This window comes from Hirundo rustica, unplaced genomic scaffold (genome assembly GCF_015227805.2).
Source record: "Hirundo rustica isolate bHirRus1 unplaced genomic scaffold, bHirRus1.pri.v3 scaffold_160_arrow_ctg1, whole genome shotgun sequence".
Taxonomy (NCBI): domain Eukaryota; kingdom Metazoa; phylum Chordata; class Aves; order Passeriformes; family Hirundinidae; genus Hirundo; species Hirundo rustica.
This window is the reverse complement of record NW_026690236.1, coordinates 40121-67061: the sequence shown is the minus strand read 5'-3', so window position 1 is coordinate 67061 and position 26941 is coordinate 40121. Positions and strand designations below refer to the sequence as shown.

The 26941-nt window shown below is 50.3% G+C and overlaps 2 protein-coding genes across 3 annotated transcripts; one reads left to right on the top strand and one right to left on the bottom strand.

Annotated features, from left to right (window-relative positions):
* Positions 1 to 650: 650 nt before the first annotated feature.
* Positions 651 to 10907, bottom strand: LOC120747685 (uncharacterized). Of its 2 annotated transcripts, none has more exons than XM_058424325.1 (9): positions 10770 to 10907; positions 9467 to 9519; positions 6892 to 6959; positions 5912 to 5971; positions 4976 to 5143; positions 3699 to 3863; positions 2417 to 2575; positions 1200 to 1296; positions 651 to 837 (listed from the first exon to the last, which is right to left on the bottom strand). In XM_058424325.1, exons 3-9 carry the CDS (start codon positions 6914 to 6916, stop codon positions 720 to 722), a joined length of 792 nt encoding a protein of 263 aa, XP_058280308.1. In that variant the 5' UTR covers positions 6917 to 6959; positions 9467 to 9519; positions 10770 to 10907; the 3' UTR covers positions 651 to 719. The 2 variants fall into 2 exon arrangements, with proteins under 2 accessions (XP_058280308.1, XP_039909639.2); XM_040053705.2 differs by having other exon boundaries at positions 709 to 837; positions 1141 to 1296.
* A 5008-nt stretch (positions 10908 to 15915) lies between these two features.
* On the top strand, positions 15916 to 22543 carry LOC120747687 (uncharacterized). Its single transcript, XM_040053708.2, has 7 exons — positions 15916 to 16370; positions 17284 to 17343; positions 18107 to 18274; positions 19387 to 19551; positions 20675 to 20839; positions 21964 to 22119; positions 22422 to 22543. The coding sequence occupies exons 1-7, from the start codon at positions 16346 to 16348 to the stop codon at positions 22424 to 22426; spliced, it is 744 nt and encodes a 247-aa protein (XP_039909642.1). The 5' UTR covers positions 15916 to 16345; the 3' UTR covers positions 22427 to 22543.
* The last annotated feature ends 4398 nt before the right edge of the window (positions 22544 to 26941 follow it).

Below are 26941 nucleotides of genomic sequence, written 5' to 3'. Positions count from 1 at the left end.
CTTGTGCCAATGGGGTCACAGATACCTGATACTTCAGGGGAGGGTTACAGGTGTGGGATGAACCACACATTGGGGTGAGACAGAACATTCCATTTGACCTGGGTCTGGCTGCAGGTGACCTTCAGCTGGTCACATAACTGTCTTCCCAAACATCCAGTAGATAGGACATCTCAAACATCAAAACTTACTTTCAATTCTATCTCATTTACAGCTTTCACATTCTCAGAGTCTAAGCAATCATATTTACAGGGCTTTCTGGCTTCATCCTCCCCAACAATACTGAACACTGCTATTGAAATTGAGAACCTGTTCACTTACAAACGGTGACCTATACCCCAAAGACACCTCTGGGAGTCTCACTGCCGGAGGTCCCTACACAATCCCGGTGCATGTCCCCTCTGGTGGTCCCTCTGCGTCTGCATAGCCCAGGAGTCGGCAGACACTGAACCAGACACCTGCGAGGCCACAGCAGCCTGCTGGGACCCTGCCTGGCTGAGTGAGATCTGCTGTGGTGGTTTCAGGCAGATTTTAGGAGAAACGCCCCCAGGAAACTCCCCCTCCCCTCCCCCAACCGGTTCAGGAAAAGACTTCCTCAGAGAGAAGTGGAAAAAACCTGTTTATTAAACAGGCAAAGCACTCCCAGCACAATACCCGATGACAAGAGCTTCGTGCCGCTTACGGAGGGATAACAAACTTAAAGAAAGTCTCCTTGAGGGTCGTCACTGTGCTCCACCGCTCCGTCTCCGCTGACGTTGGGAGAAAAGGAGATGTGCAGGGCTGGTCTTGGTGGGGTGGGTCCCCTGTGGAGGCCCCTGGTGCTTCCCCCAGGTCCTTAATCTGGAAAGGTTGGAAAAGTTCTGAGGAGAGGGCAAAAAAGAAAAAAAGGAAGGAAAAAAAAAAAAGGAAAAAAGAAGGAAAAAAAAAAGCAAAAAGCTTCAGCTATTCTACAGCATCTAACTACGCTAGCACTAAACTAACTAACTAACAACAGAGCTTCTTTCGTCTTGCAGTGTTCCAACTCCCCCGCTTCAAGGTCACTCCGATGAGCAGAGTTTTCCTGGGGAAAAACAAACCGCGCTTGCCCTCCCCTTTGCACCTAACAGACGATTGTGGGATACACAGTCACCCTAGGACACACACCGTGGCTGTTCTCCAGGCCTGCTGTGACAAACTCAAGCTCATGATTTGGGAACTCCCACCTCTCCTGTAATTCTGGATCCAGAGTTTGAATTCTATAGGAGAGCTGCGGAACTTTTGTCTCCATGCAGAAATTTGAACTTTCATCCTCCTTCTTTCCTGTGAAGAAAGAATGATGTCACTGGGTCACTAATCATTCCTCCATGAGCAGGAGATCAGCTATCTGACACAAGGATGCCCAAAGGCTCTGATTTAACCTCCCTGACAGAGGGTCTCTCCTCAGGGCTCTCCTGTGTGTGGTTTTTTCATTCCTCATTCCCCCTTAGAAATCCTCACCTCACAGAAATTCCATCTGGCCATGAAGGCAGAATCTGGGAATGGTTTTCCACTGAACCACAGATTTTAGCAGGGAGGGGACAAGAAACCCAGACCAAGTTTTCAACCCATTTTCAACCTTTCATTTGTGCTTTCTATAGCCCAATAGAGGTCCAGCTCTGAAAAGTGGGTCACAGGTATAATTCCAAGCCCACAGTGGCTTGAGCCCGCAGGAATTCCAGGGCTTTCCCTGGACTCCTCTGAGCTGCTCCTTGCCGTGGTTTGCTGGCTGAAGCCACAACAAGAACAGGACCCATGGTCAGGGAAGGCCGATCGTTTCTCACCTTTCCCTGCCCGGAGGGCACGAGGCCATTCCCAACACACTTTGTGTCCTCCCTGAGCCAGGCCCAGGGGCACAGCCTGGGGCCAGCCAGGCCACACTGGTGTCTGTGCCCCAGCTGACTCCTTCCCCTTCCCAGCACCAGCTCCTGCAGGCAGAGCTGCTCTCCACAGGCCCTGTGCTCACAGACACGTCCAGGCTCTGCTCAGGGAAGCTCCTCTCCCTGCTGATCATCCATACGGAAACAAGGCTGGTCTCACATGTGCCCCAGCATGGCACCAGCAGTGGGAGAGCTGGAGAAGGGCAGTGGGGAAAGGGAGGGAGATGGGAACAGGACTTCAAGGGGGGAACCTTAACAAGTATGAGGCAATGTGAGAACTCCCAGCACACACCCTCTGCAAAGGTGACGGACAGAAGAGGGACTTGGACCACCTGCACCTGCAGAGAACACTTCAGCATGGAGGTGTTTTGGTGCCATGGATCACAGAAGCTGCTCCCTGAGGAAGGACTGTCCCTCCCCATCCCCTCTGAGGAGTTGAGCAGGGTGAGCTCACAGGGTGCTCAGCCTGTAGAGCAGCTTCTGCCTTCAGAGAGAAACATCTTCTTGGCAAGGGCCCTGCTCACCTTTGTTCTTCTCCAACTCTGGTCTGAGACGCTGAAGCTCATACTCTGTGGTCTCTGACCAATCCTGTACATTTTCTTTCAGAGTCTGAATTCCATGTGAGAGCTGCCGGAGGTATTTCTTCAGCCTGGATTTCAGGGACCATACAATTTCCTCCTCTTCTGTGAAGAAAGAACACTATCACTGAGTCACTGCTGTTTCCTCCTTGAGCAGGAGACAGCTATCTGACAAAAGGATGCTCAAGGGTTTAATATCCCTGACAGAGGATCTCTCCTCAGGGCTCTCCTGATGGTTTGGGGTTTTTATATCCCTCATTCCCCCTTAGAAATCCTCACCTCACAGAAATTCCGTTTGGCCATGAAGGCAGAATCTGGGAATGGTTTTCTCTTTAACCACGGATTTTAGCAGGGAGGGGACAAGAAACCCAGACCAAGTTTTCAACCCATTTTCAACCTTTCATTTGTGCTTTCTATAGCCCAATAAATAGAGGTCCAGCTCTGAAAAGTGGGTCACAGGTATAATTCCAAGCCCACAGTGGCTTGAGCCCGCAGGAATTCCAGGGGTTTCCCTGGACTCCTCTGAGCTGCTCCTTGCCGTGGTTTGCTGGCTGAAGCCACAACAAGAACAGGACCCATGGTCAGGGAAGGCCGATCGTTTCTCACCTTTCCCTGCCCGGAGGGCACAAGGCCATTCCCAACACACTTTGTGTCCTCCCTGAGCCAGGCCCAGGGGCACAGCCTGGGGCCAGCCAGGCCACACTGGTGTCTGTGCCCCAGCTGACTCCTTCCCCTTCCCAGCACCAGCTCCTGCAGGCAGAGCTGCTCTCCACAGGCCCTGTGCTCACAGATACGTCCAGGCTCTGCTCAGGGAAGCTCCTCTCCCTGCTGATCATCCATACGGAAACAAGGCTGGTCTCACATGTGCCCCAGCATGGCACCAGCAGTGGGAGAGCTGGAGAAGGGCAGTGGGGAAAGGGAGGGAGATGGGAACAGGACTTCAAGGGGGGAACCTTAACAAGTATGAGGCAATGTGAGAACTCCCAGCACACACCCTCTGCAAAGGTGACGGACAGAAGAGGGACTTGGACCACCTGCACCTGCAGAGAACACTTCAGCATGGAGGTGTTTTGGTGCCATGGATCACAGAAGCTGCTCCCTGAGGAAGGACTGTCCCTCCCCATCCCCTCTGAGGAGCTGAGCAGGGTGAGCTCACAGGGTGCTTGGCCTGTAGAGCAGCTTCTGCCTTCAAAGAGATGGAAGTGTGCTTGGCAAGGGCCCTGCTCACCTTTGTTCTTCTCCAACTCTGCTCTAAGACGCTGAAGCTCATACTCTGTGGTCTCTGACCAATCCTCTATATTTTCTTCCAGAGTTCGAATTCCATGTGAGAACTGCCAGAGGTATTTCTTCAGCCTGGATTTCACGGACCATACAATTTCCTCCACTTTGTTTCCTGTGAAGAAAGGAAGATGTTACTGGGTCACTGCTGTTTCCTCCTTGAGCAGGAGATCAGCTATCTGACACAAGGATGCCCAAAGGCTCTGATTTAACCTCCCTGACAGAGGGTCTCTCCTGTGTGTGTTTTTTTCATTCCTCATTCCCCCTTAGAAATCCTCACCTCACAGAAATTCCGTTTGGCCATGAAGGCAGCATCTGGGAATGGTTTTCTCTTTAACCATGGATTTTAGCAGGGAGGGGACAAGAAACCCAGACCAAGTTTTCAACCCATTTTCAACCTTTCATTTGTGCTTTCTATAGCCCAATAAATAGAGGTCCAGCTCTGAAAAGTGGGTCACAGGTATAATTCTAAGCCCACAGTGGCTTGAGCCCGCAGGAATTCCAGGGCTTTCCCTGGACTCCTCTGAGCTGCTCCTTGCTGTGGTTTGCTGGCTGAAGCCACAACAAGAACAGGACCCATGGTCAGGGAAGGCCGATCGTTTCTCACCTTTCCCTGCCCGGAGGGCACGAGGCCATTCCCAACACACTTTGTGTCCTCCCTGAGCCAGGCCCAGGGGCACAGCCTGGGGCCAGCCAGGCCACACTGGTGTCTGTGCCCCAGCTGACTCCTTCCCCTTCCCAGCACCAGCTCCTGCAGGCAGAGCTGCTCTCCACAGGCCCTGTGCTCACAGACACGTCCAGGCTCTGCTCAGGGAAGCTCCTCTCCCTGCTGATCATCCACAGGGAAACAAGGCTGGTCTCACATGTGCCCCAGCATGGCACCAGCAGTGGGAGAGCTGGAGAGGGGCAGTGGGGAAAGGGAGGGAGATGGGAACAGGACTTCACAGGGGGAACCTTAACAAGTATGAGGCAATGTAAGAACTCCCAGCACACACCCTCTGCAAAGGTGACGGACAGAAGAGGGACTTGGACCACCTGCACCTGCAGAGAACACTTCAGCATGGAGGTGTTTTGGTGCCATGGATCACAGAAGCTGCTCCCTGAGGAAGGACTGTCCCTCCCCATCCCCTCTGAGGAGCTGAGCAGGGTGAGCTCACAGGGTGCTCGGCCTGTAGAGCAGCTTCTGCCTTCAGAGAGAAACATCTGCTTGGCAAGGGCCCTGCTCACCTTTGTTGTTCTCTAGGTGTGTTCTGAGGCCTTCAAGCTCAGACTGTTTGGTGTCCTGCAATTCTGTGAACGATTCATGCAAGGCTTCCATTTTTTTCTTGAGCTCCTGGAAGTCTACATCCATCTTACACTCCATGTCTTTTTTGGTCTTCTCATTCTTTCTCCTTCCTGTAGAAAAAGATTGGTGTCAGTGGGAAACTGACATTGCTTGCTTGAAGGGGAGACCATCCATCCTACAGGGGATGACCAAGTCCTCTGTTTCGAACTCTCTTCTTGAGGGTCTCTTCTTGGGTCTTCCTACAGGTTGGGGTTTTGTTTTCTCTCCTCCAGGCTGTCCGGGTCTGTGCTGGGAAAAGCCCACTGCTGGGACATCTCTACACCCTGGGATCCTGGGGTCCTGGGCATCTCCATGGGGATGGGCATTGTAACAAAGGACTGGCCTTTGGAAATGGGAATTTATGGACAGGAGGGATTGTTTGATTTGACTGCACTGGGTCCTCATGCACAACAGAGCTCTGGATCTCCTTCTTGCTTGGCAGGGTTTAGTTTCCAGAGAGTGTGGGCAAGGACTGGCACTCACCTGCACAGAGAGGCTTCTGCCTTTGTCCCTGTAGCTAAGCTCAGGATGAGATTCCTCCTTTAGGAAGGAAAGGAAAGGAAATCCCAGAAGGGATGTGCTATGTCTTCAAAAGCATTACCAATTGCAGGGAACACCCTCAGCCAGAGTAGGACGTGTCTCTGGTCAAAGGTCACCCCTCTGACCAAACTGATCCCTCCCCGAAGACCAGCCCTTCTGTGCTCTGGAAGGGGTTCTGCAGGCAATGTCCTTGGGGGAGAGACATCCACTGGCTTCACTTCTCTCAGGGATAACACATCCCATCCCAAGGGTTCCCAAGGATGGCCACAGACAAGAGGAATGCGATCCAACACACTTACGATATCTGCTGAATGCCCATTCTATGATGTTTTCAGACAGAAGCACAGCAGCCGTTGTTACTGGAGAGCAGGTACATATAAAAATAAAATCAAAAGGAAAACAGGATATTTAACAAGGGCCTTTCCCCAAGGAACTTCAGGACGGCACTGAGCAGGTTCTGGAGCAGAACACATCCCACAGCCAACCCAGGAACCACGAGGTCCTGTGGACCAGGAGCCTCACAGCAGTGCTGGAGGGTTTCTGACCCTTGGGGCCCACTGAGGCTCTCCTGGGCCAGGAAGCTGCCTCAGCTGCCACAGCACTCAGGCACCTCACAGGTGCCTCAGTCCCACCAGAGCACAGCCACCCACAAGAGGGTGAGGCTCTTCTGCCTAACTCCGGGCGTGGAGAGGGACCTCCCAGGACCCTTCACTGACCCTTAGCACATTCGTTTCAGCCTGACCCCTCAAAGTCTTGCTCAGCAACACCCCCAGCTAGAGTAGGACGTGCCTCTGGTCAAAGGTCACCCCTCTGACCAAACTGATCCCTCCCCAAAGGCCAGGACTTCTGCTGTGCTCTGGAAGGGGTTCTGCAGGCAATGTCCTCAGGGCAGAGACCTCCACTGGCGTCACTTCTCTCAGGGATAACGCATCCCTTCCCGAAGGTTCACAAGGATGGTGGCCACAGAGGAGAGGAATGGGATCCATGAGTCCACACTTACTTGCAGACTCAAACTGGCCTCCTTGAACATGCTGCCATGAACTTTTTTTTTTTTTTTTTTTTTTTTTTTGTGGCCATTGGGCTCACATGAGCAGAAAAACTAAAAAGAGAAATCTTCACTACAATATTTCCATAAGGATTTAAAAAATGCATTGAAGAGCTTCTTTGGGACACATATGCCCCTTATACTACTCAAACCTCTGATCCACTCAGGGTTTTTTAAATTACTTATTTTCCCTTCCACCACTGTCTAAACAGAAGTAATACTTATGTTACTTACTTAAGGTTTTACTCGGTTCAGCCATGTCCTTGTTTCTTGTCTCCTGTGTCCTTTTCTCAAGGTTCACTCTGCAATGCAAGGGAAAAGAGGGGCAAAGTCTCTGTGGTGGTCACAGGACTAGAGAAGATAATGCAGTTGATAAGATGTTCTGCTGTACTCCCACCTGGTCCCTAACCTTAAATCTTGTCTGCTCTGGAGCTCTGAGAATTCTCACAGACATGTACATCATCTCCCTTGGGGAAAATTAAGATTTTCTGCTTTTGCAGAGTGCAGAATATGGTCTTCAACCCCACCCACAATTTTCCACCGAGGTAAGGGACCGTTTTTCATTCCTTCAGACTCAAATCCTGGAGGTTATCCTGACCAGCTATAAAGGAATCTATGGAGAAAGGACAAGTGACATGGCTGGCTGCAGATGCCAACCAAACTTAGCTCACTTCCCCTCCTCAACTAGACAGGAGGAAAAAATATGACTCAGGAGCTCACACAGAGCCCAGGACATCCCTTCACCAGTTGCCATCATGGGCAAGCCAGACTCGACTTTGGAACGATTGCTTTGCTTTCTCTGCAATTCCCAGTAGAGCAGCAAACTGAGTAACAAAGAGAAAACTGAAGCCACCTCACTCCCACTCCCCTCTCCTCCTGGTTGTGAACACACCTGGTGCAGGTGGCTGGGGGCAGCTACAGTGCCAGATGCAAGTTGAGCACCAGGTGGGAGCCTGAGACAAGAGCCCTTGAACTGCCAACAAAGCAGAACAAAGGGCACCAAGAGTGGTGGCACAGCTGGGGAAGGGACACTGAGAGACCCAGCAGGAGCCGAGGGCTTGGGAGGAAGACCCACACTTGAGCCTTGGGCATGAGGACTGTGAGGAGATAAAACTTAGGGGTTCCTTTGTTGGAGGAACAGCTCAGGCTGTTCCTGTGTTACTGCACGGGGAACAAATGGCTTTATGGAATCAGACATCTGAGACTCTGCTGTGGGAAACCTGGTCTGGAAGCAGGGATGACACAGGGGCTGAGTGGGAGTGGGGGATGTGAGGAGTCCAGCAGGGCCCATTGGGGCACTGGAGCTGTGGAGGGGCTCCCAGCACTGAACATCTCTGGTGGCTGGAGTGTGATGGCCAGAGACCCTTGGGAATGGTCAGACTGGGAAGGTTCCTTAATATCCTCTTCTGCACGGCTGGCTGCAGAAAGCATGGCCTTGCTGACCCTTCCAACAAAGCCGCCTGTCCCTTCTGACCACAGCCATCAGAGGACAATGGTAAGGTGATGGCAGAAACAGGGACTGCTCAGGAGTGAGGAAGGGTCTGCTCAGGGCACAGCTCACTGCCATGCTCTGCTCTCCCTCTCTTTCCTGCCCTCCATTTCCCTGTGCTGTCTGCTCCTTGTGACTTTCTGTTTTCTTTGCCCAGGGCCATGTTCCACAGACGAAAGTGGACCTGGACTGAATTAAGGAACCCTTTTGCCAAAAGCTGCTACATGTTGAGAAAGCTTTCCTGGTGTTGAAAGGGAGTATAGACCCTGGTGAGGAAAAGAGCTCCGCTGAGGACTGTAAATAGAGAAATGCCAGCAGGGACCCAAGAGAAGCCACTGGCCCAGGGCCCATGGCTGTTGCACGGGTCCAAGCCCAGGACTGAACCCTGCTCTATTTCCTCCCACTACCTTTCCCTATTTTGCTATGGTCTGAAAGGAGGGAAAGAATATAAATGGCATAAAACACTCAATAGTTGAGGGTTCTTCCTCCTGAAAGCAGAGCAATAGAGTGATGGCTTCTTAAACAGCAACAATGAATAGATGATGTGCACGTGGAGCTGTCATGAATGTGTCTCTGCTATTATGAACACAGACGTGTACCTCAGATCATCACCCAGGGAAAGATGGTTATGCTTCCAGAAATGGGTCACCCTGCTTCTCACAAATTCTTCACTTCTCTCAGAGAAAAATGGTTCTCTCTGTCTCTCTCACACATTTAGAAGGAGCCCTGACAACTGGTTTAGACAAGAAAATTATCTTATGCAGGGCCAGATGTTTAATCCTGAGCCAAAGCTGAAGCTTTGAAGGAAAAAAGAAAAGGGCGGGGCAAAAGGAGGAAAGGGGAGGAGAAGGAAAAAGAAAACAAACAGGAGGAGCAGGGGGGGAAGGGAGGAGAAAGAAAAAGTACAGCCAGGAAAAAAAAAAAAAAAAAAAAAAAAAGGAGAAGAAAATCTCTCTTCTGCATTGCCAGTGATGCCTTTGTTAGCCAGAAGCCAACAGAGTCTGGTCTGCCAAGAGAGGCTCAATCAATTAGACATTTTGAATTATGCATTGGCATTAATACCAGTATCTGAGTGAAATCCAGGAGGACTGTATGAGTGGTGGTGAAATATCATTATGCTTTCGTTGGGGTGCTAAGATGAGGTATTGTTTTAATTTTTATATTTATATTACTAAGTTATACTCTACAAAACAATATTTCATTGTATTTTCAGATTTAAAATTTATCTAATCAGCTAACGTCAAAGAAACAAACAATTGCCCACAAGGAAATCATGGCACCCTATAATCATGGCTGTGCCTATATCAATATGCTACTTACTTTTTACTTTCCTCCCAGTTAATGTGCAGCAAGAGTCACAGCAGCAATTTTTGCTATCAGATAGAAAAAAAAAATTAAATAAGTATGTAAGGCCTGAATTGACAATTTTTTCTCTTTGTAGGAATGAATTAGGTACTGGATTCGTATCTGCAGACTGTGAGCAGGAAGAGACAATGGACTTTGAATGGGAATTCCATGAAATGTTAACTTTACGGTCTTCCTCCAATCCTTCTTGACTGGACCCTGACCCTCTGCAGCACAGCTGGGCCTCAAAGAGGCAAAGGCACTGAAAGCCCTGGGGACTCTGGAGGGCAGCAGGGATCCTTCAAGCCTCAGCAAAGGCCTGTGAAGGCCCCAGGATGGTTCCGGGAGCAGCGTCCTTTTCCCATTAAATTCTCCCTGGGAGAACTGGACACAGCACTTGAGGGCCTCAGCAGTGCCCAGCACAGAGGGACAGTCACTGCCCATGAAGTCTTGTGAGGAGGGGGTGTCACTGCTGTACATTGCCAATAGGGATTCCATTGGCCTTGCCTAGATGGGCGACTGCAGGTGCAGATTGCTCCGCTGCAGATATTTCTGTTTGGGCAGTGTCACACTTCTGTTGTTGGTTTTGTTGTTGCAGACACTGATATTCTTAAGGAAATCTCACCAACACCTGAAGGACAGCTGGAGGATTCCCCCCTCAGTTAGCCACCAGTGCAGTGGTTCCTGACTGCCACAGTGCCCGTGTCACTGGGCAGGTGTGCTGTGGACGTGCTGGGCAGAGGGGGCAAACCCTCTGCCTGGCCATGTATGCCAGGGCAGTTGCCATTCCCCATGGGAACCTGCTCACTGGCCTGCAGACTCCTCCAAATTGCTCCCAGAGCTCTTCTGCCAACTCTCCCTGATGATCAAGCAGTTTCTAGACTGCCAAGACAGTGTCCCCGCTTTCTGACCCCTCCACTGCTCACTCACGCAAGTCAACCTTTGCCCATCTTGTGGAGGATCTCCATGTACCCCAGATGCTCTTCAAACCTCCCATCCTCATCCTCCCCGACACTCCCTCCTGGCAGAGCCTCTGCCCTCCCACTGCATTCCACCAACACCCAGGCACAGCCTTCCAAACCATTTAGGGATGGTTTTGGCTCAGAAAAAAAAAAAACAAAACAAACATGTATGCAGCTTCTGAGATCAAAACAAGCAATACTGGATTGTTAGGGGTGCAGAAACTCCAATTCGGGAGCTTTTGGGCTCAGAAACATTACTTTCGGGAGCAGAAGGAGCAAGCCGTGGGGAAATACAGGAGCAAGGGGCTGTCACCTACCTGGAACAAGGCTGGGAAGAAGCAGCTCCGCCGTGGGGGTGTGAGCACCGGGGGGCTCGTCACGCTCTTCCTCGCCCGCTCGACCCCTCTCCGTCCCCGCCTGCTCCCCTTCTCACCCCCAGGGCTCCTGCCTCCTCCCCCAGCAGCTCCTTTCTCGGTTTTACACCGACTTCCTGTAAATGCCTTGAAAACTGAAAGTGAAAATGCCCCGACTAGGAAGCAGCTCCTTGGGCGGCATGGGGGGAAATGGGCACACCCAGCGGCCCCTCCCTGCTCCTGGAGGCCTCCCAGAGGCACCGGGAATGCACGGGAGGAGACTGGGAGCACTGGGAGCTGGCCTTTTTAGTCCACTGTGCATTAGGCTTTGCAACTGCATATAAACCTTCTTTTTCTTGACAATCTAAATGCTTAGAGCAGATGTGTCCCGTGCTACACATAGAACAACAACATTTAATCATTTTCTCTTTATTTTCCTTCCCTAAAGCCTGAACAAAGGGATCTGAAGATGTTAAATTAATACCACGTTCCTTTTGCTATTCAGCGTGATTTCTCAAAGTGAAAACCATTTCAGTATACATCACTTCCTTTCATTTTGTTCTTGATGCAAGAATAACATCACTTGCAACTGAATGTTACAGTGCCACCACCCTTTGTTTGCTGTCATCTTCACCAGCCCATTCCATCACTCCATCTTTCCAGAGGCTGGTCCATCACAGAGGATGCAATAAATCCATTCAGCGCCTGCTTCTTGGTCAGGTGTCCATAAGGTTGTTTTGGAAATGCCTTCCATTGTGTGATTCCATTCTTTCTGCAGTGCTGTGTCCCCCAAACGTGTTTTCAAGGCCCGGGACAGTGTCCCAGGCAGTGACACGGGACACAGGGTATGTTTGCAGTCATCCAGTGGTTGTTCTCACCACCACAGCACACGGCACTTGCCATGGTGGGTTTGGGGTATAGTCAGTCTGCCAGCCCTTGTGAGCAAAACCCTCCCTAAATAGGTTTTTGATTTGGGAGGTCAAAAACTCCTTAATTTGATATTTCTGAGCCCAAATCCTCCCTAAATGAGTGTTTCTCAGCTCCCTAAATTGGTGTTTCAGACACCAAAATATCTTTAAATGGGTGTTTCTGAGTTCAAAATACCCCTAATTTGCTTTCTTTGAGACTCAGAGCTCTCTAGCTCTCTAGCTTGTATTTTCTATAGCCAAAATCAGTGTTCTGGATCCCCAAAGCCCCCCAAATGATCTTTTTCCATTCCAAAGCTCCTCATATCACTATTATAGCACCCAAACTAGTGAAATGGAGGTTTTCTAAGCCATGAAGTTGTGAAAATCAGTGTTCCTGATGCCCCTAAGTCAAGCCACGTAGCCTGTTTGCCACCAGAGCGTGGAGTTGGCTTCCAGTGCTCCCAGTCTCCTCCCGTGCATTCCCGGTGCCTCTGGGAGGCCTCCAGGGGCAGGGAGGGGCCGCTGGGTGTGCCCATTTCCCCCCATGCCGCCCAAGGAGCTGCTTCCTAGTCGGGGCATTTTCACTTTCAGTTTTCAAGGCATTTACAGGAAGTCGGTGTAAAACCGAGAAAGGAGCTGCTGGGGGAGGAGGCAGGAGCCCTGGGGGTGAGAAGGGGAGCAGGCGGGGACGGAGAGGGGTCGAGCGGGCGAGGAAGAGCGTGACGAGCCCCCCGGTGCTCACACCCCCACGGCGGAGCTGCTTCTTCCCAGCCTTGTTCCAGGTAGGTGACAGCCCCTTGCTCCTGTATTTCCCCACGGCTTGCTCCTTCTGCTCCCGAAAGTAATGTTTCTGAGCCCAAAAGCTCCCGAATTGGAGTTTCTGCACCCCTAACAATCCAGTATTGCTTGTTTTGATCTCAGAAGCTGCATACATGTTTGGTTTGTTTTTTTTTTTTTTCTGAGCCAAAACCATCCCTAAATGGTTTGGAAGGCTGTGCCTGGGTGTTGGTGGAATGCAGTGGGAGGGCAGAGGCTCTGCCAGGAGGGAGTGTCGGGGAGGATGAGGATGGGAGGTTTGAAGAGCATCTGGGGTGCATGGAGATCCTCCACAAGATGGGCAAAGGTTGACTTGCGTGAGTGAGCAGTGGAGGGGTCAGAAAGCGGGGACACTGTCTTGGCAGTCTAGAAACTGCTTGATCATCAGGGAGAGTTGGCAGAAGAGCTCTGGGAGCAATTTGGAGGAGTCTGCAGGCCAGTGAGCAGGTTCCCATGGGGAATGGCAACTGCCCTGGCATACATGGCCAGGCAGAGGGTTTGCCCCCTCTGCCCAGCACGTCCACAGCACACCTGCCCAGTGACACGGGCACTGTGGCAGTCAGGAACCACTGCACTGGTGGCTAACTGAGGGGGGAATCCTCCAGCTGTCCTTCAGGTGTTGGTGAGATTTCCTTAAGAATATCAGTGTCTGCAACAACAAAACCAACAACAGAAGTGTGACACTGCCCAAACAGAAATATCTGCAGCGGAGCAATCTGCACCTGCAGTCGCCCATCTAGGCAAGGCCAATGGAATCCCTATTGGCAATGTACAGCAGTGACACCCCCTCCTCACAAGACTTCATGGGCAGTGACTGTCCCTCTGTGCTGGGCACTGCTGAGGCCCTCAAGTGCTGTGTCCAGTTCTCCCAGGGAGAATTTAATGGGAAAAGGACGCTGCTCCCGGAACCATCCTGGGGCCTTCACAGGCCTTTGCTGAGGCTTGAAGGATCCCTGCTGCCCTCCAGAGTCCCCAGGGCTTTCAGTGCCTTTGCCTCTTTGAGGCCCAGCTGTGCTGCAGAGGGTCAGGGTCCAGTCAAGAAGGATTGGAGGAAGACCGTAAAGTTAATATTTCATGGAATTCCCATTCAAAGTCCATTGTCTCTTCCTGCTCACAGTCCACAGATACGAATCCAGTACCTAATTCATTCCTACAAAGAGAAAAAATTGTCAATTCAGGCCTTACATAGTTATTTAATTTTTTTTTTCTATCTGATAGCAAAAATTGCTGCTGTGACTCTTGCTGCACATTAACTGGGGGGAAAGTAAAAAGTAAGTAGCATATTGATATAGGCACAGCCATGATTATAGGGTGCCATGATTTCATTGTGGGCAATTGTTTGTTTCTTTGACGTTAGCTGATTAGATAAATTTTAAATCTGAAAATACAATGAAATATTGTTTTGTAGAGTATAACTTAGTAATATAAATATAAAAATTAAAACAATACCTCATCTTAGCACCCCAACGAAAGCATAATGATATTTCACCACCACTCATACAGTCCTCCTGGATTTCACTCAGATACTGGTATTAATGCCAATGCATAATTCAAAATGTCTAATTGATTGAGCCTCTCTTGGCAGACCAGACTCTGTTGGCTTCCGGCCAACAAAGGCATCACTGGCAATGCAGAAGAGAGATTTTCTTCTCCTTTTTTTTTTTTTTTTTTTCCTGGCTGTACTTTTTCTTTCTCCTCCCTTCCCCCCCTGCTCCTCCCGTTTGTTTTCTTTTTCCCTCTCCTCCCCTTTCCTCCTTTTGCCCCTGCCCTTTTCTTTTTTCTTTCAAAGCTTCAGCTTTGGCTCAGGATTAAACATCTGGCCCTGCATAAGATAATTTTCTTGTCTAAACCAGTTGTCAGGGCTCCTTCTAAATGTGTGAGAGAGACAGAGAGAACCATTTTTCTCTGAGAGAAGTGAAGAATTTGTGAGAAGCAGGGTGACCCATTTCTGGAAGCATAACCATCTTTCCCTGAGTGATGATCTGAGGTACACGTCTGTGTTCATAATAGCAGAGACACATTCATGACAGCTCCACGTGCACATCATCTATTCATTGTTGCTGTTTAAGAAGCCATCACTCTATTGCTCTGCTTTCAGGAGGAAGAACCCTCAACTATTGAGTGTTTTATGCCATTTATATTCTTTCCCTCCTTTCAGACCATAGCAAAATAGGGAAAGGTAGTGGGAGGAAATAGAGCAGGGTTCAGTCCTGGGCTTGGACCCGTGCAACAGCCATGGGCCCTGGGCCAGTGGCTTCTCTTGGGTCCCTGCTGGCATTTCTCTATTTACAGTCCTCAGCGGAGCTCTTTTCCTCACCAGGGTCTATACTCCCTTTCAACACCAGGAAAGCTTTCTCAACATGTAGCAGCTTTTGGCAAAAGGGTTCCTGAATTCAGTCCAGGTCCACTTTCGTCTGTGGAACATGGCCCTGGGCAAAGAAAACAGAAAGTCACAAGGAGCAGACAGCACAGGGAAATGGAGGGCAAGAAAGAGAGGGAGAGCAGAGCGTGGCAGTGAGCTGTGCCCTGAGCAGACCCTTCCTCACTCCTGAGCAGTCCCTGTTTCTGCCTTCACCTTACCATTGTCCTCTGATGGCTGTGGTCAGAAGGGACAGGCGGCTTTGTTGGAAGGGTCAGCAAGGCCATGCTTTCTGCAGCCAGCTGTGCAGAAGAGGATATTAAGGAACCTTCCCAGTCTGACCATTCCCAAGGGTCTCTGGCCATCACACTCCAGCCACCAGAGATGTTCAGTGCTGGGAGCCCCTCCACAGCTCCAGTGCCCCAATGGGCCCTGCTGGACTCCTCACATCCCCCACTCCCACTCAGCCCCTGTGTCATCCCTGCTTCCAGACCAGGTTTCCCACAGCAGAGTCTCAGATGTCTGATTCCATAAAGCCATTTGTTCCCCGTGCAGTAACACAGGAACAGCCTGAGCTGTTCCTCCAACAAAGGAACCCCTAAGTTTTATCTCCTCACAGTCCTCATGCCCAAGGCTCAAGTGTGGGTCTTCCTCCCAAGCCCTCGGCTCCTGCTGGGTCTCTCAGTGTCCCTTCCCCAGCTGTGCCACCACTCTTGGTGCCCTTTGTTCTGCTTTGTTGGCAGTTCAAGGGCTCTTGTCTCAGGCTCCCACCTGGTGCTCAACTTGCATCTGGCACTGTAGCTGCCCCCAGCCACCTGCACCAGGTGTGTTCACAACCAGGAGGAGAGGGGAGTGGGAGTGAGGTGGCTTCAGTTTTCTCTTTGTTGCTCAGTTTGCTGCTCTACTGGGAATTGCAGAGAAAGCAAAGCAATCGTTCCAAAGTCGAGTCTGGCTTGCCCATGATGGCAACTGGTGAAGGGATGTCCTGGGCTCTATGTGAGCTCCTGAGTCATATTTTTTCCTCCTGTCTAGTTGAGGAGGGGAAGTGAGCTAAGTTTGGTTGGCATCTGCAGCCAGCCATGTCACTTGTCCTTTCTCCATAGATTCCTTTATAGCTGGTCAGGATAACCTCCAGGATTTGAGTCTGAAGGAATGAAAAATGGTCCCTTACCTCGGTGGAAAATTGTGGGTGGGGTTGAAGACCAGATTCTGCACTCTGCAAAAGCAGAAAATCTTAATTTTCCCCAAGGGAGATGATGTACATGTCTGTGAGAATTCTCAGAGCTCCAGAGCAGACAAGATTTAAGGTTAGGGACCAGGTGGGAGTACAGCAGAACATCTTATCAACTGCATTATCTTCTCTAGTCCTGTGACCACCACAGAGACTTTGCCCCTCTTTTCCCTTGCATTGCAGAGTGAACCTTGAGAAAAGGACACAGGAGACAAGAAACAAGGACATGGCTGAACCGAGTAAAACCTTAAGTAAGTAACGTAAGTATTACTTCTGTTTAGACAGTGGTGGAAGGGAAAATAAGTAATTTAAAAAACCCTGAGTGGATCAGAGGTTTGAGTAGTATAAGGGGCATATGTGTCCCAAAGAAGCTCTTCAATGCATTTTTTAAATCCTTATGGAAATATTGTAGTGAAGATTTCTCTTTTTAGTTTTTCTGCTCATGTGAGCCCGATGGCCACAAAAAAAAAAAAAAAAAAAAGTTCATGGCGGCATGTTCAAGGAGGCCAGTTTGAGTCTGCAAGTAAGTGTGGACTCATGGATCCCATTCCTCTCCTCTGTGGCCACCATCCTTGTGAACCTTCGGGAAGGGATGTGTTATCCCTGAGAGAAGTGACGCCAGTGGAGGTCTCTGCCCTGAGGACATTGCCTGCAGAACCCCTTCCAGAGCACAGCAGAAGTCCTGGCCTTTGGGGAGGGATCAGTTTGGTCAGAGGGGTGACCTTTGACCAGAGGCATGTCCTACTCTAGCTGGGGGTGTTGCTGAGCAAGACTTTGAGGGGTCAGGCTGAAACGAATGTGCTAAGGGTCAGTGAAGGGTCCTGGGAGGTCCCTCTCCACGCCCGGAGTTAGGCAGAAGAGCCTCACCCTCTTGTGGGTGGCTGTGCTCTGGTGGGACTGAGGCGCCTGTGAGGTGCCTGAGTGCTGTGGCAGCTGAGGCAGCTTCCTGGCCCAGGAGAGCCTCAGTGGGCCCCAAGGGTCAGAAACCCTCCAGCACTGCTGTGAGGCTCCTGGTCCACAGGACCTCGTGGTTCCTGGGTTGGCTGTGGGATGTGTTCTGCTCCAGAACCTGCTCAGTACAGTCCTGAAGTTCCTTGGGGAAAGGCCCTTGTTAAATATCCTGTTTTCCTTTTGATTTTATTTTTATATGTACCTGCTCTCCAGTAACAACGGCTGCTGTGCTTCTGTCTAAAAACATTGTGGAAGTGGCATTCAGCAGATATCGTAAGTGTGTTGGATCGCATTCCTCTTGTCTGTGGCCATCCTTGGGAACCCTTGGGATGGGATGTGTAATCCCTGAGAGAAGTGAAGCCAGTGGAGGTCTCTCCCCCAAGGACATTGCCTGCAGAACCCCTTCCAGAGCACAGAAGGGCTGGCCTTTGGGGAGGGATCAGTTTGGTCAGAGGGGTGACCTTTGACCAGAGACACGTCCTACTCTGGCTGAGGGTGTTCCCTGCAATTGGTAATGCTTTTGAAGACATAGCACATCCCTTCTGGGATTTCCTTTCCTTCCTAAAGGAGGAATCTCATCCTGAGCTTAGCTACAGGGACAAAGGCAGAAGCCTCTCTGTGCAGGTGAGTGCCAGTCCTTGCCCACACTCTCTGGAAACTAAACCCTGCCAAGCAAGAAGGAGATCCAGAGCTCTGTTGTGCATGAGGACCCAGTGCAGTCAAATCAAACAATCCCTCCTGTCCATAAATTCCCATTTCCAAAGGCCAGTCCTTTGTTACAATGCCCATCCCCATGCAGATGCCCAGGACCCCAGGATCCCAGGGTGTAGAGATGTCCCAGCAGTGGGCTTTTCCCAGCACAGACCCGGACAGCCTGGAGGAGAGAAAACAAAACCCCAACCTGTAGGAAGACCCAAGAAGAGACCCTCAAGAAGAGAGTTCGAAACAGAGGACTTGGTCATCCCCTGCAGGATGGATGGTCTCCCCTTCAAGCAAGCAATGTCAGTTTCCCACTGACACCAATCTTTTTCTACAGGAAGGAGAAAGAATGAGAAGACCAAAAAAGACATGGAGTGTAAGATGGATGTAGCCTTCCAGGAGCTCAAGAAAAAAATGGAAGCCTTGCATGAATTGTTCACAGAATTGCAGGACACCAAACAGTCTGAGCTTGAAGGCCTCAGAGCACAACTAGAGAAGAACAAAGGTGAGCAGGGCCCTTGCCAAGCAGATGTTTCTCTCTGAAGGCAGAAGCTGCTCTACAGGCCGAGCACCCTGTGAGCTCACCCTGCTCAGCTCCTCAGATGGGATGGGGAGGGACAGTCCTTCCTCAGGGAGCAGCTTCTGTGATCCATGGCACCAAAACACCTCCATGCTGAAGTATTCTCTGCAGGTGCAGGTGGTCCAAGTCCCTCTTCTGTCCGTCACCTTTGCAGAGGGTGTGTGCTGGGAGTTCTCACATTGCCTCATACTTGTTAAGGTTCCCCCCTTGAAGTCTTGTTCCCATCTCCCTCCCTTTCCCCACTGCCCCTCTCCAGCTCTTCCACTGCTGGTGCCATGCTGGGGCACATGTGAGACCAGCCTTGTTTCCGTATGGATGATCAGCAGGGAGAGGAGCTTCCCTGAGCAGAGCCTGGACGTGTCTGTGAGCACAGGGCCTGTGGAGAGCAGCTCTGCCTGCAGGAGCTGGTGCTGGGAAGGGGAAGGAGTCAGCTGGGGCACAGACACCAGTGTGGCCTGGCTGGCCCCAGGCTGTGCCCCTGGGCCTGGCTCAGGGAGGACACAAAGTGTGTTGGGAATGGCCTCGTGCCCTCCGGGCAGGGAAAGGTGAGAAACGATCGGCCTTCCCTGACCATGGGTCCTGTTCTTGTTGTGGCTTCAGCCAGCAAACCACGGCAAGGAGCAGCTCAGAGGAGTCCAGGGAAACCGCTGGAATTCCTGCTGGCTCAAGCCACTGTGGGCTTAGAATTATACCTGTGACCCACTTTTCAGAGCTGGACCTCTATTTATTGGGCTATAGAAAGCACAAATGAAAGTTTGAAAATGGGTTGAAAACTTGGTCTGGGTTTCTTGTCCCCTCCCTGCTAAAATCCGTGGTTAAAGAGAAAGCCATTTCCAGATGCTGCCTTCATGGCCAAACGGAATTTCTGTGAGGTGAGGATTTCTAAGGGGGAATGAGGAATGAAAAAACCACACACAGGAGAGACCCTCTGTCAGGGAGGTTAAATCAGAGCCTTTGGGCATCCTTGCGTCAGATAGCTGATCTCCTGCTCAAGGAGGAAACAGCAGTGACCCAGTAACATCTTCCTTTCTTCACAGGAAACAAAGTGGAGGAAATTGTATGGTCCGTGAAATCCAGGCTGAAGAAATACCTCCGGCAGTTCTCACATGGAATTCGAACTCTGGAAGAAAATATAGAGGATTGGTCAGAGACCACAGAGTATGAGCTTCAGCGTCTTAGAGCAGAGCTGCAGAAGACTCAAGGTGAGCAGGGCCCTTGCCAAGCACACTTCCATCTCTTTGAAGGCAGAAGCTGCTCTACAGGCCGAGCACCCTGTGAGCTCACCCTGCTCAGCTCCTCAGAGGGGATGGGGAGGGACAGTCCTTCCTCAGGGAGCAGCTTCTGTGATCCATGGCACCAAAACACCTCCATGCTGAAGTGTTCTCTGCAGGTGCAGGTGGTCCAAGTCCCTCTTCTGTCCGTCACCTTTGCAGAGGGTGTGTGCTGGGAGTTCTCACATTGCCTCATACTTGTTAAGGTTCCCCCCTTGAAGTCCTGTTCCCATCTCCCTCCCTTTCCCCACTGCCCCTCTCCAGCTCTCCCACTGCTGGTGCCATGCTGGGGCACTTGTGAGACCAGCCTTGTTTCCGTATGGATGATCAGCAGGGAGAGGAGCTTCCCTGAGCAGAGCCTGGACGTGTCTGTGAGCACAGGGCCTGTGGAGAGCAGCTCTGCCTGCAGGAGCTGGTGCTGGGAAGGGGAAGGAGTCAGCTGGGGCACAGACACCAGTGTGGCCTGGCTGGCCCCAGGCTGTGCCCCTGGGCCTGGCTCAGGGAGGACACAAAGTGTGTTGGGAATGGCCTCGTGCCCTCCGGGCAGGGAAAGGTGAGAAACGATCGGCCTTCCCTGACCATGGGTCCTGTTCTTGTTGTGGCTTCAGCCAGCAAACCACGGCAAGGAGCAGCTCAGAGGAGTCCAGGGAAAGCCCTGGAATTCCTGCGGGCTCAAGCCACTGTGGGCTTAGAATTATACCTGTGACCCACTTTTCAGAGCTGGACCTCTATTTATTGGGCTATAGAAAGCACAAATGAAAGGTTGAAAATGGGTTGAAAACCTGGTCTGGGTTTCTTGTCCCCTCCCTGCTAAAATCCGTGGTTAAAGAGTAAACCATTCCCAGATGCTGCCTTCATGGCCAAACGGAATTTCTGTGAGGTGAGGATTTCTAAGGGGGAATGAGGGATATAAAAACCCCAAACCATCAGGAGAGCCCTGAGGAGAGATCCTCTGTCAGGGATATTAAACCCTTGAGCATCCTTTTGTCAGATAGCTGTCTCCTGCTCAAGGAGGAAACAGCAGTGACTCAGTGATAGTGTTCTTTCTTCACAGGAATAGAAGAGGTCGAAATTCTATGGTCCCTGAAATCCAGGTTGAAGAAATACCTCCGGCAGCTCTCACATGGAATTCAGACTCTGAAAGAAAATGTAGAGGATTGGTCAGAGACCATAGAGTATGAGCTTCAGTGTCTCAGATCAGAGTTGGAGAAGAACAAAGGTGAGCAGGGCCCTTGCCAAGCAGATGTTTCTCTCTGAAGGCAGAAGCTGCTCTACAGGCCGAGCACCCTGTGAGCTCACCCTGCTCAGCTCCTCAGAGGGGATGGGGAGGGACAGTCCTTCCTCAGGGAGCAGCTTCTGTGATCCATGGCACCGAAACACCTCCATGCTGAAGTGTTCTCTGCAGGTGCAGGTGGTCCAAGTCCCTCTTCTGTCCGTCACCTTTGCAGAGGGTGTGTGCTGGGAGTTCTCACATTGCCTCATACTTGTTAAGGTTCCCCCCTTGAAGTCCTGTTCCCATCTCCCTCCCTTTCCCCACTGCCCTTCTCCAGCTCTCCCACTGCTGGTGCCATGCTGGGGCACATGTGAGACCAGCCTTGTTTCCCTATGGATGATCAGCAGGGAGAGGAGCTTCCCTGAGCAGAGCCTGGACGTGTCTGTGAGCACAGGGCCTGTGGAGAGCAGCTCTGCCTGCAGGAGCTGGTGCTGGGAAGGGGAAGGAGTCAGCTGGGGCACAGACACCAGTGTGGCCTGGCTGGCCCCAGGCTGTGCACCTGGGCCTGGCTCAGGGAGGACACAAAGTGTGTTGGGAATGGCCTCGTGCCCTCCGGGCAGGGAAAGGTGAGAAATGATCGGCCTTCCCTGACCATGGGTCCTGTTCTTGTTGTGGCTTCAGCCAGCAAACCACGGCAAGGAGCAGCTCAGAGGAGTCCAGGGAAACCCCTGGAATTCCTGCGGGCTCAAGCCACTGTGGGCTTAGAATTATACCTGTGACCCACTTTTCAGAGCTGGAGCTCTATTTATTGGGCTATAGAAAGCACAATTGAAAGTTTGAAAATGGGTTGAAAACTTGGTCTGGGTTTCTTGTCCCCTCCCTGCTAAAATCTGTGGTTCAATGGAAAACCATTCCCAGATGCCGCCTTCATGGCCAAATGGAATTTCTGTGAGGTGAGGATTTCTAAGGGGGAATGAGGAATGAAAAAACCACACACAGGAGAGCCCTGAGGAGAGACCCTCTGTCAGGGAGGTTAAATCAGAGCCTTTGGGCATCCTTGTGTCAGATAGCTGATCTCCTGCTCATGGAGGAATGATTAGTGACCCAGTGACATCATTCTTTCTTCACAGGAAAGAAGGAGGATGAAAGTTCAAATTTCTGCATGGAGACAAAAGTTCCGCAGCTCTCCTATAGAATTCAAACTCTGGATCCAGAGTTACAGGAGAGGTGGGAGTTCCCAAATCATGAGCTTCAGTTTGTCACAGCAGGCCTGGAGAACAGCCAAGGTGTGTGTCCTAGGGTGACTGTGTATCCCACAATCGTCTGTTAGGTGCAAAGGGGAGGGCAAGCGCGGTTTGTTTTTCCCCAGGAAAACTCTGCTCATCGGAGTGACCTTGAAGCGGGGGAGTTGGAACACTGCAAGACGAAAGAAGCTCTGTTGTTAGTTAGTTAGTTTAGTGCTAGCGTAGTTAGATGCTGTAGAATAGCTGAAGCTTTTTGCTTTTTTTTTTCCTTCTTTTTTCCTTTTTTTTTTTCCTTCCTTTTTTTCTTTTTTGCCCTCTCCTCAGAACTTTTCCAACCTTTCCAGATTAAGGACCTGGGGGAAGCACCAGGGGCCTCCACAGGGGACCCACCCCACCAAGACCAGCCCTACACATCTCCTTTTCTCCCAACGTCAGCGGAGACGGAGCGGTGGAGCACAGTGACGACCCTCAAGAGGAGACTTTCTTTAAGTTTGTTATCCCTCCGTAAGCAGCACGAAGCTCTTGTCATCGGGTATTGTGCTGGGAGTGCTTTGCCTGTTTAATAAACAGGTTTTTTCCACTTCTCTCTGAGGAAGTCTTTTCCTGAACCGGTTGGGGGAGGGGAGGGGGAGTTTCCTGGGGGCGTTTCTCCCAAAATCTGCCTGAAACCACCACAGCAGATCTCACTCAGCCAGGCAGGGTCCCAGCAGGCTGCTGTGGCCTCGCAGGTGTCTGGTTCAGTGTCTGCTGACTCCTGGGCTATGCAGACGCAGAGGGACCACCAGAGGGGACATGCACCGGGATTGTGTAGGGACCTCCGGCAGTGAGACTCCCAGAGGTGTCTTTGGGGTATAGGTCACCGTTTGTAAGTGAACAGGTTCTCAATTTCAATAGCAGTGTTCAGTATTGTTGGGGAGGATGAAGCCAGAAAGCCCTGTAAATATGATTGCTTAGACTCTGAGAATGTGAAACCTGTAAATGAGATAGAATTGAAAGTAAATTTTGATGTTTGAGATGTCCTAGCTACTGGATGTCTGGGAAAACAGCTATGTGACCAGCTGAAGGTCACCTGCAGCCAGACCCAGGTCAAATGGAATGTTCTGTCTCACCCCAATGTGTGGTTCATCCCACACCTGTAACCCTCCCCTGAAGTATCAGGTATCTGTGACCCCATTGGCACAAGCCCTGTCCCAGCCCACCTTGAAGCCTCCTGATAAAGGGTCCCGAGGGGGCTGGACGCCCTCTTTGCCTGGCACCCTTCTCCAAGGACTTTCCTCTCTTGGAATTTCCTCTCCCTTCCCCCACCTCCCTAGGCCTTGCCACGAGCTGCAGTCTGGCAGCTCAGAGCAAGGCCTCCTCATCCTTTACAACAAACCTCATCTTCTAAAACCCAGCTTCAGAGATCTCTCTTCTACATCCATCCACACCGTCCTGGAGTCCACAGCAGAGAAGCAATCTCTACAAGTATGACATAGGATCGGTTTTCCCATAGAGGTAATCGCAGGAATAGAGGAATTGCAGTTTCTGAAGGCTACTTTTGTTCACCAGGTAGCAGTTTATTACTGTGCCTCCCGTTTTTCTATCTGTTAGCAATGTCCTCTCCCCATTAAAAAGGGAAAGAACTGCTTTCAAAACGGTATTGCAAAAAGCTTTAACTTCTCAAATTGTAATTTCTGTACAGTTCACCTTAAAGCCACGTAGTTCCAAGGCAGTGCGTAAAAAGGATCAAATTTTCCCCGTTTTCCAGGCAATCACCTCAGTCAGTAGGAGAGATGGTGTAGGTTTTGGACCACTGTGGTGGTTTTGGTTTCTCCCAAGCGGCACGAAGCTCTTGTCATCGGGTATTGTGCTGGGAGTGCTTTGCCTGTTTAATAAACAGGTTTTTTCCACTTCTCTCTGAGGAAATCTTTTTTCCCGAACCAGTTGGAGGAGGGGAGGGGGGGCCCTGTGGGAGGGTTTCTCCCAAAACCACGAATATTGTACATGTCAAATGATACTTAGTCTTCTCAATATATACATTCCAGGTGCTTCTGACTTGGACGGAGTCTTTCCAGACGTGAATCAAATATCACAAACACTGTTTTGCTCTCCCTCCTTTCTACGGAACACTTGGTCTTTGTTGGTGTGAATGAATAGAACTAGCAATGTATCCTAAAGAATTTTGATGTTCCGTTGAGGCAAACTATGATTTCAGTAGATTTTGCCTTCCTATGGAAGAAGGGATTCAATTTAGAATTAAAATGTCCATAAATAAGGTGTTTCAAAAAGTGGTGTATTTTATGGCTAAATAGATTGCAATAATGTTTTTGTACCTCTAGAAAAACACTTCCATAATCTGGAAAATTCCTATATCCTAGGAAAATGATAGAGGAATGTGATGAAGGATATGGAAAATCTGGACTAAAATCAGAATTTTAAAAAGTAAGTAAGGAAGACCCATGAGAAAGCATGTATGCTTTTTTTTTACTTCTGCAGCAAACTGGCATGCCTTTTTAACTGCTATGTGATTATACAGGATGAACAGAGTATTTGTAAAATCTTTTTTGACAAATACAAAAACATGATTTCAAATTCTTCAAGTCAAATTAAATAACTTGCTATTCGGGGGACTAAATTGCATTGTATTTAAAAATAGTTCACAGGCTTCTTGTACTCATTTTGTGACAATAAAATGTTTGTGGTTTTTTTTTTTTAATGAACATTTTTACTTGGTACAAGCAAGTGTTTGAAGGCTTTGTTGATTTTTTTAACATTTACTTATTTGTTGGTTTGGGGTTTTTTTCTCTCTTTTCAGATGAATAACTTGGTGACAGCAGTTGTAGGATTTATAGAGGACACATTCCAGGTCACTCCTAATCCAGATGAAGTGAGCGAGGTTTTCGTTGAGCCTTTGGAGTACTTTGTCAGGCCCTTAAATTACAAGACCTTCCCTTACCAAGCCTCCTCAGGTTATTTAACTCGGTTACACTGCTTTACATACGATGATGAGGAACGTAAAAGGTCATTCAAGATATGGGGACTGACTGCACACTTTGCTGTATTTCTTGCTCTTGTAATTTTTGGAGAGAGACCTACCTTTGAAGTGGATTATGATCTTGACAACTTAATTTCATCCTCCGAGAATAACTTCATTAATTTGTATGCATCTATATGTGAAAGGAAGAAGAGTAACCTGTGATAACTTGGTCTGGCGATTCATTTCTTTTGAAAGAGGAAAAAGGAGGTTTATTTCCTTTGTACCCATTTTTTGAAAGCTACACTTGAATTTCTTCTGAATTGGGAACTTCAAGTTGACAGTCCCTAGCTAGATTCATACAATTTTTATTCTCTTTTAAGAGCTGTGAGAAGCACACCTTGTGGCTCTGCTCAACTCCCTGACAGGAGGGGACGGCCAGGGAGGGCAGGCTCTGCTCCCAGAGAACAGCCACAGGATGGGAGGACATGCTAGAGCTGCAGCAGGGGAGGTTCAGGTTGGACATCAGGAGGAATTTCTTCACCAAAGGGTAATTAGACCTTAGATTAGAGTGGACTGACCAGGGAGGTGGTGGAATCCCCACCCCTGGAGGTGTCCAGGGAACGACTGGCCGTGGCACTCAGTGCTCCGGTCTGGGTGGCAAGGTGGGGATCAAGCACGGGTTGGACTCGGTGGTCTCAAAGGTCTTTTCCAACCTGATTGATTCTGTGATGCTGTGAATTGGTAAATCCAGGTGTTCTCCCAGCACCTGTTGGGATGAATCCCAGTACTCTTGCCCAAGGGGAGTGTCTTTTAGCCATCAGGAAGTCTTGGGCTGCCTCGCAATGGCAGAAGCAGAGGAAAGCCCAATTCTTTGCCACCAACCTGGGCAGCAAAACTAAATCTTTTCAGAACTTCTCGTAACATTTCTGAAATTCTTCAGAATAATCATTGTTCTGTTATTCCGGCTTTGTATAATTAAACCTACCCTGAAGAAAAAAATGTAGCAGAGACCACCAGATGTGTAAAGTAGTTGGTTTGGACATAACTGGAGTTCAGCACTGGTGACATCTTGTTCTAGTCAAGAGTTGCAGAATTCTTTTGCATATCTTGAGCCATGTGTTTGCAGGCACAGCACCTGCACTGCTGTTGCACCACTGCACTTGAATAACTCTGTTATTCCCTCACAGAATTTGGGCTCTGCCCAAGAACAAGGTGCTACAGTCCTTTGCTGCTGGTTCCCATGTGGAGCAGCTCCCTTCCCGCTGGCTGAGCTGCTCAGGCCCTGCAGGGCTGAGGCTTTTCCCCACTGCTGGGCACAGACTGACGGAGCAGCACTGCTGAACACGGGGACACACAGAGGGAGCAGAAGCAGCTGCCTGTGTCCACCTGAAGCTCCAAGGGCCAAACTGTGAGCAGACAGGGCTGGAAGAGACTGGCAGGCTCCCTGTTTGCTGTGCTGCCCCACTTGTGCCCGGCCCAGCTCTGCGGGAGGCAGAGGGAGAACAAGGGGCAGCTCCCTGCCAGCCCCAGCCCAGGGACCCCTCCAGCCCCGGGGCTTGGGGCACTGTCAGCACCCGCTGCTCCAGCCACCGCTTCTGCTGGCCCTGACAGCAACAACCAAATGGTGGCTGATCCCCAGGGAGCAGCAGCAGTGCCTGGATCTGATCCCTCACTCTGGGGCAGGGCTGCACAAATGACCCCCACAGCAGCAGCAGCAGCACATGGAGCTGACTTTCAGCACAGCCCCTGCCACTCTTCCCTCCCGTGTGCAGTGGTGTCACAGCAGCCTGAGGCACCTGGGAGCCCTCAGGGCCAGCAGGAACTTGAGAGGGCAGCCCTGGGCTCCTGGAGGTTGTGCAAGGAGCAGAGGTGGGGACTCCCTCTCCACGTGGAGCTTCCAGATGGAAA

Excerpts from the sequence above, each read along its gene's own strand:
- LOC120747685 (XM_058424325.1), bottom strand. The coding sequence starts at position 6,916 with ATGGCTGAACCGAGTAAAACCTTAA. Across the intron at positions 3,864-4,975 it reads ACACCTAGAGAACAACAAAG|GAAACAAAGTGGAGGAAATT; the intron begins GTGAGCAGGGCC and ends CTTTCTTCACAG. Across the intron at positions 838-1,199 it reads GATCCAGAATTACAGGAGAG|ATTAAGGACCTGGGGGAAGC; the intron begins GTGGGAGTTCCC and ends CAACCTTTCCAG.
- LOC120747687 (XM_040053708.2), top strand. The coding sequence starts at position 16,346 with ATGGCTGAACCGAGTAAAACCTTAA. Across the intron at positions 16,371-17,283 it reads TGAACCGAGTAAAACCTTAA|TAACAACGGCTGCTGTGCTT; the intron begins GTAAGTAACGTA and ends CCTGCTCTCCAG. Across the intron at positions 20,840-21,963 it reads AGAGTTGGAGAAGAACAAAG|GAAAGAAGGAGGATGAAAGT; the intron begins GTGAGCAGGGCC and ends CTTTCTTCACAG.